The sequence below is a fragment of the Otolemur garnettii genome, unplaced genomic scaffold (genome assembly GCF_000181295.1).
Source record: "Otolemur garnettii isolate 467f Iridium unplaced genomic scaffold, OtoGar3 scaffold00095, whole genome shotgun sequence".
NCBI lineage: Eukaryota > Metazoa > Chordata > Mammalia > Primates > Galagidae > Otolemur > Otolemur garnettii.
The window spans coordinates 4254283-4268355 of NW_003852490.1; the positions used below are offsets into that span (position 1 = coordinate 4254283).

General features: G+C 35.9%; 1 protein-coding gene across 1 annotated transcript in view; it reads left to right on the forward strand.

The window, feature by feature from the left end:
• The window catches only part of STRN (striatin), a 108546-nt gene that overhangs the window by 55863 nt on the left and 38610 nt on the right, over positions 1-14073 (forward strand). The window contains exons 6-7 of the mRNA XM_003795689.3: positions 486-621; positions 6625-6760. Of these exons, the coding sequence (XP_003795737.1) occupies positions 486-621; positions 6625-6760 (272 nt within the window). The remainder of the gene's footprint in view (positions 1-485; positions 622-6624; positions 6761-14073) is intronic.

Sequence of the window (14073 nt, forward strand, 5' to 3'; positions counted from 1 at the left end):
AGCTGTATACATTAATGCAAACATGGGGTACAGTGTAGTGTTTTCATATACAATTTGAAATACTTTCATCAAGCTGGTTCACATAGATTTCATGTCATTTGCTTAGTCATTGTGTCAAAACATTTATATTCTAGTTCTAGAAAAGTCTATAGGTGATCCACTGATTACATTTGTTAGGTATAATTGTGTTCCACCCCCAAGAGGAGTGCCATGATACCATGACTCCCCATCCTGTTCTGTCCTCCCCTCTCCTCACTCCCTCATTAATGCACCTACCTTACAAAGCACTTTTAAAAGAGTAGCCACTTTTTATATTGTTTTTTCTTATTAACCCATGGAAGTGTACCCGATAAGAATCAGTATAGATCATAATAAGATTTGGGGATCATAGTTATAAACATAAGTTAATGCAAAATATCATGGGTTAATTCTCACGTTGAAGTTAAAAAAAATTAACTGAGCAGGATGTACATGTTTTAAACCAGAAAATCCGAGTTAACAGATTCTGCCTCCGTGCTGGATAATTTCAAATTCCTTGAAAGTGCAGCTGCGGATTTCAGTGATGATGATGAAGACGATGATGTTGATGGAAGAGAGAAAAGCATCATCGATACTTCCACAGTGAGTTAGATAACTTATATAAATATTTTTAGGGACTATAATGCATACTTTAAAAATATTCTATGTCTTTTAATCTAAACCCTTAACTGTTTTTTCATGAAGTTTGGGAAATTTAATTTAAAAAAATTTTTATTATTGATTTTGAATTCAAGAATATTTTTAGTATAGCAGCTTTCTCTTAAAAGGCCTTAGTCTGACTTTTTGTTAATTAATTGAACATGACATTTCTATAGGGCTGATGAATATGGTAAATGTTGTGTATTAAAACAATGCAGTGTTATCGGTTGCTGTAAGAGAGTAGAACTGACACACACATCACGGTGCCTGATGGCGACTAGCATCAGCTCTTACTGAGCAGTTTTTGTTTCTCTTGTCAGATATAGGCAAGTTCTAGAACTTTTCCATTAGATTTTCTCAAAATTATTTAGGAGTCTTCTGTAGTTTTTATTCGGATCTTAATAAGTATTTGATTTTTGCATGGCAGATTCCTGGAGTAAGAGATGTCTCTACATTGCTGCTGCTTCTCTCTGTCCCTGCTCCATTTTCTTCCCTCCTTCACTTTCTCCCTTTTTATGCTCAACACTTTTCTCCCTTTCTATTTTCTCTCCTCCTCTACCTCTTTTTTAAAGTAAGAGGTGAAGACATGCTTTGCTTTGTCTAGGAAGCTGTGTTTCCACTTTCACATTTGTTGAAGAATAGGAAGGAAAAGGCTTGAGTTTAAGCTCTAATTCTGCCACTAATTGTGCTTCTTAATGCTTCAGTCTTAGTTTTTTAGTTTGTAAAAATGAGGATTATAACAAATATCCATCTTATCCCAAGAGGATTTTGTGAAGAATAAAAGAGATACTATATATAAAAATGATCTGTTTAACTTTAAAAAGCGTCTTCTAAGGGTAATAGCGTTGTTTTTTATGTCCTCTGTTTCTGAGCTCTGTCAGAGATTCTCCAAATTATTACTGCATGATTGTTTCCTCAGGTCACTGTTTAGTAGTATTCTGCTGATGTATATAGCTTACCATAGGTAACTATTTAAACTTCAAGTAGTATTTTTCTCATCCAAGCATGTATTAATTTACTGTAGTAAAAGAAAAAGCCTAAAGTTCTGTAACACTTTTTTTCTGTCTAATCATCTAGAAATGTGTAACTCCTTATGATTTTTATGGAATGATGGCATTGAAATACTATTTTCCCATCAAAATACTTTATTCATAGCTCAGTGTAAATAATAACTCTAATCATGATGCTGTAAGTTTCTGTAAGTTAGAGTGACTATCACTTTAAATATTTAAAAAAAATCTATAAACTGATTATCAGAACTGTTATGTAGGCTCATACTAAAACTTCTCAAACCATAAACTGGTGGTATCTTTTTAAATAATCAAAATCATAAATATACTGTTTTCGGTTAGTACAGATCATAGCATTTCTGTGACCAAGCAAAAAAGGCACATCTAATGCAAATAGACTTAGCCCCATTCAAACACAGGATTCAGCAATTCTTTTAGTTTTTAGGAATAAATATTTCTAAACAAATAATTGATTTTGTTTTAACAGTTTTGCTAATGTTTGTGTTATATTGATTTTCACAGCAACAGTCTCATAGCTGCATGCCAAAAGCACTTTAAAAATCTAATTCTGTAGCAATGAATAAGCATGATTTAGAAAATTTACGTCATTTTATGGAGAAAGAATGACTAAAAAATATCCTGTTAAAATATCAAGTAGAACAAACAGGTTTTTGAAATGTTCTTTTATTTTTTAAATCAAAATAGTTTAATAGAGGAATTTTAATTTTGAGACCATGTCTCCCATTTTTCTCCTTTGCTGGCGGAGTAATAAACTTCTCTTTCCTTCTCCTCAAACCACTTGTCCCTCTTTTTCTGATGTGGCTTCAGGGGACAAGTGCCGAACTTTCGGTAACAATCTTGGCACCCCAGTGGAGTGGTACCCTGCAATTGCTGGAAGAGGCAGGGAGCAGCCCCAGGTCAAAGCCTTGGGGGTAGGAGCAACTTCTTTTCAGAGGTGAGAGAGCAAGGGACAACCCCAGCAACTGCCAGAGCCTAGAAGGAGAAAAGACACCAGGCCTTTTGTTCAAAAAAACCTCCAATAGAGTAGTTTGATTCCTTTAAGAAGATGCAGAAACATGACTTTTAGTAACTGCTGGTTGTGCTCAGGCGATATTAGAGTCTCTTCAAAGCATATATCTTCTCCTCTTTGCCCTCTTGGGAGTTTAATTGCTCCTTGGTTCACAGTCTAGATTATTTTCCTTTTCTGCATCTTTTCTTTCTTCGTGATTCACCTTTTCACCTTATTTTTCCTTACCAATATTACGTACATTCTCATCATCATCAGTTAAGTATAGTAAACTGTGTGGAAAAATAACTTCTATATCAACATTTATTCTCCATTTTCAGAAACTTCAGGAGAAAAAAATAATGGAATTACAAATTAACTGACTATTGTTTTAGTCACATTATAAAGAATCCCTGCCCCCCGCTTTTAGTCATGTTGCTGCTAGTGGTTTTCTAAGTGACAGTCTGTCCTTTTTTTAATCTACTTGGGCACACTATGCAACCTATAACTGTTTTAGCTTTGTTTTAATTTTCTAAGTTGATTTGTAAGCTCATCGAAGATAGAAGTGAAATGGAGCCATCTCTGTAAGGAAGAAGTGACACGTTTATAATTACAATCTCTACCCCTTCTCACATATTGATCCTATTCTCGATTGGGTAACTACATTTACCTTTTTTCTATGCCTTTTTCTATTAAAAACACAGGACTTTTGGTTTGTTTATTTAAAATAGGATACTTGATAAATAGTGATCTGTAGTGGCAGTCATGTATATGATCTGCATAAACATGTCATGTATCTTCATTCTTTGTAAGGTTATATACTGAGGAGATGAGACTTAGAAACAAGTTTTTCTCCCAAGTAACTTTTGTGACTTCATACTATATTTGATATCCAAAATACCTTCAGACTTCCAAGTGAGGTGCCATATATTTTTTCTGGATTTTCCCTAACCTTTTTGTTAGGTTGCAAAAACAAGGACTTTCCATCTATAAGGTGTTTGTAATGGACCTCCTGAATTACAGCTAACTTCTCTGCCAGGGTCCTAACACGGAGGAGGGGGTCAAGCCTCTCTGGTAAAAAAGAAGGTGGACTAGGCAATATATTTGTATGTGAAACTATGAAGATCAGGATGTCCCCTTGAAACGACTCTTTTTTTGTATACATTTATGGGGTACAATGTGATGATTAGATATACAATGTGGAATGCTTAATTCAAACTAACATAACTATCACATCATTTATTTTTGTGGTAGGACATTTATAATATACTCTTAGTTGTTTTGAAGTGTACGCTCGTATTGTGTACATTAGGTGAGATCCCGCCAAATACCTTCCCTCCATTTGCCCTCCACCCTCCCCTCCCCTCTTGCTTTCTGGACTATCTTTGTATTTTTATCATTCCTATGAATGTGTAAGTGTTTGCATATTTGGCTCCATGATAGTATTGAGTACATCGGATACTTTTTTTTCCATTCTTGAGATACTTTGTTCTAGTTCCATCTAGGTAAACATAAAAGATGTAAGGCTGCATAGTATTCCATGGTATACTTATACCACAATTTATCCATTCATGGGTTGATGGGCAATTAGGCTGCTTCCATGATTTGGCTATTGTGAATTGGACTGTAGTAAACATTCTGGTGCAAATGTCTTTGTTGTAAAATAATTTTTGTTTACCCGAGTAGATACCTAGCAAATGATATCGCAGGATCAAACAGTAGGTTAACTTTTAGTTCTTTTCTGCCTTACACTGACTTCTCAGGCAAAGTTAGAACAGATATTTAGAATATGGTTTGTATTTGTAAAAGAACACACATTCAACACAGGTTTTCTGTATAATATGCCAAACTGAGCTTGCTTTTTTTAAATAGACTTAATAGATTTTAGATTGGGCAGTGCTGTAAGCATGGAAGTGTTTCTTGATTTTAGAAAAATACCCCAAGTAATTAAGCCAGTTATTCTAGTATCATCACTTTTTATATATACCAAGGCAGATAAGGCCAGATAGGTTTCATCTATGATGCCAGCTTCCTAGAGTACTGTGTTAAGAAGAATTTCTGAGGCTGTATCTTGTCTGATGAAAAGTGTTGTGATTGATAAGAGGTATTGTTTGTAAGCACAGGAACAGGGCCATACAAGTCAAATATTTGTTGTCTCTTAGGGTTTATTTCTGAACTCTCTTATCTCACTGATTGATCTGTTAAACCTTTATAATTTTATTTTATTTTACTCTGTTTTGAGGACAGGGTCTCACTCTGTCACTCAGCCTGAGTGTAGTGGCATGATCATAGCTCACTATAATCTCAAACTCCTGTCCTCAAGTGATCCTTCCACCTCAGCCTCCCAAAGGCTAGGACTGCAGACATGCACTACCATCCCTAGCTATAACCTTTATAATGTTCTTTTCTTTTCAAGACAGAGTCTTGTTCTATGGCCTGGGCTAGAATGCTATAACCTCACCCTAACTCACAGCAACTTCAAACTCCTAGGCTAAAGCAGTCCTCCTGCCTTAGCCTCCAGAGTAGCTGGGACTATAGGTGTATACCATCATCCCCAGCTAATTTTTCTGTTTTTAGTAGATACAGGGTCTTGCTTTGCTCAGGTTGGTCTTGAGCTCCTGTGCTCAAGTGTTCCTCTTGCCCTGGCCTCCCAAAGTTCTAGGATTACAGGAGTGAGCCATTGTGCCTGGCCTAACCTTTAAACTACTCAAAGTAGTCCAGGGATAAAGTTTTGTCAAAACATGCTATTTCTATTTTATATAAAATTGAGATATTGAGTCATTTTAGTTGTGCAAAGCACTCATCCTGATTTCTTTGGGCTCATGTTGATAGAGGTAACTGAAAAGGAGATAATTCATAAGGAGTTTAGGCATATAAGCTTAAGTTTTAACCCTCTGACAACTGGATTTGTGATTCCAGAGGTACTTTCAAATATATGAGCTACACAGCCCTTAACCAGATATGTTATTAAATATAAGTCAGGACTCACTCTGAAAAATCACTATTTTAAGGGATAGAATTGAATATATAGGAGAGGTATTAGAGAAAACAGATGCAAGGTTAGGACAGTTAGAAATAATGATAGGAACCTAACAGAGTACCTTATAAGTCTCGAACATGCATTTCTGAATTTGTAGCTTTTACGATTTTCAGTTTTGTGAGGAAATGATATAGCTGCATTAAAATTATCATGGAGGCTAGGCACAGTGGCTTACACCTATAATCCTGGAACTCTGGGAGGCCAAAGAGGGAGGATCACTGGAGGCCAGGAGTCCCAGACCAACCTAAACAACATAGCTGCATCATCTCTACAAAAAATTAAATTAATAATAAAATAAAAATTAGCTGGGTGTGGCATCATGTACCTGTAGTCCTGGCTACTCAGAAGCCTAAGGCAGGAGGATTGCTTGAACCCAGGAGTGTGAGGTTGTAGTGAGCTATAATGACAACACTGCACTCTAAGCCACGCAACAGATTGAGAGCCTATCTTTCTCCTGCCAAAAAGTCAGCATGGTTATATTCTGAAAAACTCTTGCAGTGTTTTATGAAGTGTCTCCTTTTTTGGTTAGATTAGAATGTCTATAAACTGAGCAGATTGCGTCCAAGAAATGTAGTTTGTTGTGGTTCTTATAGGGCGTTAGGGGCATCATTTCAATATATGGTTCCATTTGTTTATATAAAAGAAACAAACCATCACACTATTGAAGAAAATTTTAAGTTACTGCTTTGAAATGTAAAATATATATCTTTAAAAAATACAATGGATATATATGTGTTTGTTACCGAGTTCAGTACAATTACTTAACATAGATACACTTTCTGAAGAAAATTGAATTGAGTTTCCTCATTCAGTGCTAAAGGGATACTATCTCCTTTTAAAAATCAAATCTGTAATATATCCTAATATTTTAATTTAGCTTTTTTTCTTAGATTGTTAGGAAAAAAGTGTTGCCTGATAGCAGTGAAGATCGAGATACAAAAGAAGCTCTAAAGGAGTTTGACTTCCTGGGTACATCAGAGGAAGGAGACAGTGAATCTAGAAGCGCAGGCGACGGAACAGATTGGGGTAAGGAAGCATACTGGGTCCACCCAGAGTTGTTACGTAAATAAAAGAAACTATAATTATAATGTTAAACTATTGAACATTCTGTGAACTTATTACTACTGTGTTTAAGGAAGGTTGTATAATTAATTACCTCATTTTTTAAAAAAATTAAGCAATGTAATAGGAAAAGAATTAGAATTAATATACAAAATATTCTTTGTATCTGTTTAAACAAGAGCACTTGCAAATCTTTTTGTGGAAATTGAGTATGAGCATAAAATGAAAGATTTGGAAGAACTCCTGTCTGGCATTTTCTGTGCAATAAGAGTAAGTTAAGAAAATTGTAGTCAGTCATTCATTCTGGTTTAGGTTTTGGCAGTTTGTACAAGGCATAGATTATGGTTTTTGCTCTAATTGTTTGAAATGAATCTAATATTTTAAACATCTGATAAGAGTTAAAACAAGTATTTGGTGGAAACTTCTATCGCATAGATCACTCTAGTAGTTTGGAAGTGCATTATTGCTATCAATAAGATAGGATTGCGATAAATTCTTCAAAAGTGATCAATTCCATCAGATGTGTATATATGTTTGTTAGTATGAGATGGAGAGAGAGAGTGAGAGATCGATAATGAGAGAATATTTTCTCTTGAGGTTGATGAATTCCGGAACTCAATTAGCTTATATACTCTTGTACTTTAAAGACATAAAAGTTAGAAAATTAGTAACTACTCTCATTTTTCCTTAGTGACTACTCTCATTTCTTTGGGACTAACTTAAAATATGGTAAACTTTAAAGTCTGAATGTTTTATTCATTTAAAAAATGGGTGAAGTTATTTTTTTCACATTTGTAATTTTATCCTACTACACAGTACATAGTTCTGCTAATGAAAACTTTCTGCTTTCAGGGTTTTTCAACACTGAAGCAAAGGGTTTTTTGTTTGTTTTGCTTCAGTTTTTCAGATGGTTTCACCCTGTAGCCCATGCTAAAGTGCCATTGCATTAGCCTAGCTCACAGTAACATTAAACTCATGGGTTCATGTGATCCTCCTGCCTCAGCCTCCCGAATAGCTGGGACTACAGCCACCACACCCAGCTAGTTTTTCACTTTTTAGTAGAGACAGAGTTGCACTCCTACTCAGGCTGGCCTTCTACTCTTTAGCTCAAAGGATCCTGCCACCTCGGCCTCTCAGAGTGTTAGAATTACAGGTGTGAGCCACTGTGCCTGGCCTAAAGCAAAGTTTTAAAGATTTCTTTGTTTTTTGAAGTTGTATTTTTACTATGTCCTATACATTTCAGGCAAAACAAGATTGAACAATTTCCTTATAAGGGGTTTAGGAAGCCAGTATTCAAAAAAATTAATTATATTGGGCGAAAATAAACGACAAAAAACTTTCTGTTTGGCTGTTCTGACACCTTAACTGTTGCTCTTTTCTGCAGTTGGCAGATTTAAAAATCAGATTACGTTAAGACCTACTTGGAGAGAGCTAGGAAATTTTTTGCTTCCTAGAAGTAAAAGGGATGATATTGGTTTCCTGTTTTTAAAGTCAGACTATATTTTGCTTTTTTAGGTATATAACTTTTGTAGTATCCACAGGGTAAATATGACTAATTTTTCATAGGGTTATTAAATAATTCATGACAGTAGGAATTATTTGCATGTTAATTTGCTAAACCTTTTGAAAAACAGTGTTTAATATATTTTAAAATAAGCATCATCATTTTATTATTTTTTTTATCTTTTATAAAAACTTCCACTAAGTTTCCTTAAAAGATACACCAATGGTTTCTTATCTTAAGTATATGTTCCTTTAAGTTAACATTTTGACCATAAAGGTAAAGGCAGCTACATACTTGGTCTGAAATTGTTTTACAGAATTATTTTGTTACTACTTAGATGTGCCTTTACCACATTTTGAACTTTTCATCTACTTATATTCAAGCAATTACATTAAATGCAGATTCAGTATAACTTCAAGAACAGGTTGGGCATGGTGGCTTATGGATATAATCTTAGCACTCTAGGAGAACAAGGCGGGAAGATTGCTTGAGGTTAGAAGTTCGAGAGTAGCCTGAATAAGAGTGAGATCCTATCTCTACCAAAAAATAGAAAAAAATTAGCTGGGCATGGTGGTATGTACCTATAGTCCTAGGTACTCAGAAGACTGAGGCAGGAAGATTACTTGAGCCCAGGAGTTAAAGTTTACAGTGAGCTGTGATGAGGCCACTGTACTCTAGTTGGGTAATGGAAGAAGACTCCATCTCATAAAAAAAAGAAAAGAATTAGAACATAGACCATGACACCAGAACACAGGTATTACTTCAATATTATTTCTATCCAGATGTTTCTTAGTATATTTTACTACTTACAATGAAGAACTTTTTTACATTTTTAGTAGAAACATTAGAAATACTAATGTTTAGCTCGGCACACAGTGACTCACACCTATAATCCTAGCATTTTGGGAGGTCAAGGTGGGTGGATTGTTTGAGCTCACTAGTTTGAGACCTGCCTGAGCAAGAATGAGACCCTGTCTCATAGAAATAGAAAAACTAGTTGGTGTCATGGTGTGCACCTGTAGTCCCAGCTACTCAGCCATCTGAGGCAGGAGGATTGCCTGACCCCAAGAGTTTGAAGTTGTTATGAGCTGTGATGCCATAGCACTCTACCCAGGGTGACAGAGTGAGACGAAAGAAAAAAATACTAATGTTTATAATGAACAATAACAGCAAAAATAAATAAATGAAATCTGATCAAGTTAAAAAGTTTCTGTGTAGCCAAGGACACAATCAACAAAGGCAAGAGACAACCTACAGGATGGGAGAAAATATTTATGTACTCTACATTTGATAAAAGAACGATAACTAGAACCTGTAAACAATTCAAATAAATCAATATGAAAAGGATCAAACACACCCCCATTAGAAGCTGAACAGAAAGAGAAATGAACAGAAAATTTTCAAATGATAGACTAATGGCCAACGAACACAGAAAAAAAATGCTCATTGTCTGTTATCACCAGAGAAATGCAAATCAAAACCACAATGAGATATCACCTAAGCCCAATGAGAATGACTCACATTATTAAGTCCCAAAGCAACAAGTGCTAGCATGGATGCAGAGAGAAAGGAACACTCACATACTGTTGGTGGGACTATAGACTAGTTCAACCTCTATGGAAAGTAATATTGAGATTCTTCAAAGAAATCAAAAAAGATCTACTATTTGATCCTGTAATCCCACAACTATTTACGCAAAGGAAGAAAAGACATTTTATTAAAAAGTACTTGCTCTCAAATGTTTATAGCAACACAAGTCACAATCACAAAGGCATGGAAACAGCACAAGTGCCTGTCAACACATGAAAGGTTTAATAAAGTGTGATGCATATGCGCGCGCGCACACACACACACACACACACATATATACATACCGTGGAATACTATTCAGCCATAAAAAGATGGTGATCTGATATCTTTTATAACAACCTGGAGGGAATTGGAGACCATTCTCCTAAGTAAGTGGTTCTCAACCTTCCTAATGCCACAACCCTTTAATATAGTTCCTCATGTTGTGGCGACCCCCAACCATAAAACTGTTTCCATTGCTTAGCACTGCTTCACTGTCCTAAGTGAAGTATCGCAAGAATGGAAAAATAAACACCACCTAATACTCAGTACTAAATTGGAATTAGTTGGTCAACACCTACGTGCTTATGTGGAAGCAAAACTAACAAAATTCAAGTAGGTGGGAGGTGGAGAAGAGAATGGGTAATTCTCATACCCAGTAGGTATCTTACATGGGTATTGTGCACACTTTCTGGGAGAAAAACATGATTACAACTTTGGCTTATAGTATACAAAAGCAAACTATGTAACCAAAATGTGCGTACCCCCATCATATTCTGAAAAATAAAATTTATTTTTTTAGACAGAGTGTAACTATGTCACCCTCAATAGAATGCTGTGGCATCACAGCTCACAGCAACCTCAAATTTCTCGGGCTTAAGTGATTCTCCTGCCTCAGCCTCCCAAGTAGCTGGGACTACAGCACCCACCACAACACCTACTTATTTTTTTGTTGTGGTTGTCATTGTTGTTTAGCGGGCCCGGGCTGGGTTCGAACCCACCAGTCCTGTTGTATGTGGCTAGCCACCTTACCTACTGAGCTACAGGCGTTGCCATATTCTGAAATTTTTTAAAAAAGGAACACTAATGTTTGTTTTCTTTCAGATTAATATGGGCATTTTTAAGGTTAGGTTACATAGTTTGCTTTTGTAAGGTTCACGTCCAGATTGTAGTTGTGCCCTTCACCTAGGAAGTATGCAGTATACCCATGCAATGTACCTGTTAAGTGGGAATTTGCCCACACCCTTGCCCTCCTCCCTGCATTGGGATTTAACTGAGTTTTTCTCTAATGTGAGCATATAGTTGTTAATCTACTGGTCTTATTAAGTGTGGACAGGAGGAGACAGTCATGCACTGTTGGTGGGACTGCAAACTTGTACAACTTCCTTGGAAAGAAGTATGAAAGCTTTCTCAAAGAACTGGAAGAAATGCTAATTTAAACCTGAATTTTTTATATATTTCTTCTCTGAAAGAACTATAAAAGAATTTGAAAGCTCAAAGGAAAAAACTAAGAAACCTTTTTCTTCTCTCAGCTGTGTTAAAAGTTTTATTGAAAGTTTTCCTCCTTTATACTTGCTTGGCTATTATATAGTAACTGATAAGATGCTCTTGGGTAAGCTCTGGGAGAGGGTTGCCAATTTTTTTTTTTTTTAAGAGACAGTGCATTATTCTATTGCCCAGGCTAAAGTGCAGTGACCTCATCACAGCTCACTGCAGCCTTAAAATTCTAGGACTCAAGTGATGCTCTTGCCCTAGCCTCTGAGTACCTAGGAGCACAGGCACACGCTTACCATACTTGGCTAATTCTTTTTTTTTTTTTTGTAGAGACACAGTCTCACTATGTTATACAGGCTGGTCTGGAATTCCTGGGCTGAAGCAATCTTCTGCTTTGGCCTCCCAAATTGCTAGGATTATAAGCATGAACCTTGCCTAATTTTTGAATAAGCAAAAAGTTTTTTTTGTAATCTTTCATTTTCACCAGAAACACACATAATAAAATATACTTTGTGATCATCTCAAGGAAAGAAAGGTTCTTTCTTTATAAATTGTAAGCAATCCTAGTAGCACTAGGTCTTGAGAAGATACTATGTTGTTGACTTTTTTTTTTTTTTTTGCCTTGCATTCAAAGTAGACATCAACTCCCCTTTCTTATCAGAAGACATTATAATGTTAATGTCATGTGTCGGATGTTTTAATGACTTTTCCTGTTGCAATGTTAAGCCAGTTGCTACAGGTTGAATATCCCCCAAATTCAAAATTCTAAGTGCCTCCCGGTCATGGTGGCTCTTGCCTGTAATCCTAGCACTCTGGGAGGCCTAGGTGGGTGGATTGCCCTGAGCTCACACCTGAGCAAGAGCGAGACCCTGTCTCTTAAAAATAGCCAAATGCTGTGGTGGGCACCTGTAGTCCCAGCTACTCGGAGGCTGAGGCAAGAGAATCTTTTGAACCCAAGAGTTGGAGGTTGCTGTGAGCTATAAGACCACAGTACTACCAAGGGCGACAAAGTGGAACTGTCTCAAAAAAAAACCAAAAAATTGTAAGTACTCCAAAATCTGAAACTTTGTGTGCCAGATAATGCTCAAAGGAAAAGCTCATTGGAGTAGTTTGGATTTTAGATTTTTGCATTAGGAATGCTGAACCAATATAATGCAGATATTTCAAAATCTGAAACCTGTCTAGTCTCAAGCAATTCAGATAAGTGATACTCAACCCATAGTGTTTTCTTTTTCTTTTACTGGACCTTCTCATGAGAGAAAGGAGCTAATTATATTTCTGAGCCCTGCTGACTTCTTACAGTCCTTTGGACTCACTAGAAGAATACTTCTGGGCTGGTTGGTAGGTTCATTAGTCCCAGAATTACTAAAAATAATTGTTTGGTGCAGTGATAATATGTATTGATAGTAGTAACTTATAAGCATAGCACACGGATTTTTCATCTGCTTTTAATTTAATTCATGTCAGTTTGCCATTAGTGTAGTTAACCCTTGAAGTTCTTACCTTTAAGGACACTGCCATGGCACTAGTGCCACTTCTTCTCCTTCTTAGTGACAAATACTTGAAGAATTATTTAAGATAATTACTTAATCATTGAAGAAAACAGTGGCTATCTAGTGACTACCTCTTGTAAGAGAACAAAGTTTGGAAACCAAAGGGAATTTAAAGTGAAATGGGTCTCCCTTTTGTCTTACTTCCTACTGAGCTTATGTGTCACATTACTCAGATATTTTAAGGAATAAGTCCACCAATATAGCTAAATCCACTTGTGTTACACTGAAGTCTTTGAGGAATCACCCATCTGCATGGCTATTAGTTGGCCCTTTTCATTGCTGATCTTATTGCAAGGATAGTTGGGATTGGTTTTACTCTGAGGACAGCTGCACTGTTCCTTGTGTAACCTCCTTTTCTTTAATGTGTGAATCAGAGCCCAGTGTATTATGTGGTACATGTGTGTGCATTTTTTAATTTAACTTGCTACGTGAGTCACATGAGTTCTTACAACTGAGTTGTCTTATTCTTTAGTAATTTGCTAGATAGCTCTGTTACTGAGCACGAATAAGTGGAATGTTTTGGTTGACTGGAGGTTTCTATACTAGTAGTTTGGCCTGTATGTTTTAAGGATTTTATAATTCAGATTTAAAGCATTCACATCTAACAGATTAGCAGTTGAATGAATGTTTAAACCATTTTAAGTGCTCATTCTAACTCTCTCCCATCTACTTCCTCGAAAAAGAGTGATATACTTAGGTTAAAAACCTGGTTCATTTCTGGCAAATTAAATGGATTTTACCATACATCTTTCTTGATCTTCCATTGTTGTTTTGAGTCTAGTAAGATTATGATAAGACTAAATTTTTACTTAAAAAACTAGACATTTCAGAATCCAAAGCCACTTGTTTTAATTTATTATTAAGGACCAAGTGATGAAAAGTAACATTTTTAATTGTTACATCTTTCTGGAAAAATTAGGTTAATCTCTACTATTGAGAGATTATAATTAAGTATATCAAAACATTGAATTATTTAAAATTGGTTTTAATAGTGTTATATTCCATGTTGTGAACTATTTTCTAAACTGTATTGAAACTTAAATTTTTTATTTGTCTTTTTTTTTGAGACAGAGCCTCAAGCTGTCCCCCTGAGTACAGTGCTCTGGTATCACAGCTCACAGCAACCTCCAACTCCTAGGCTTAAGCGAGTCTCTTGC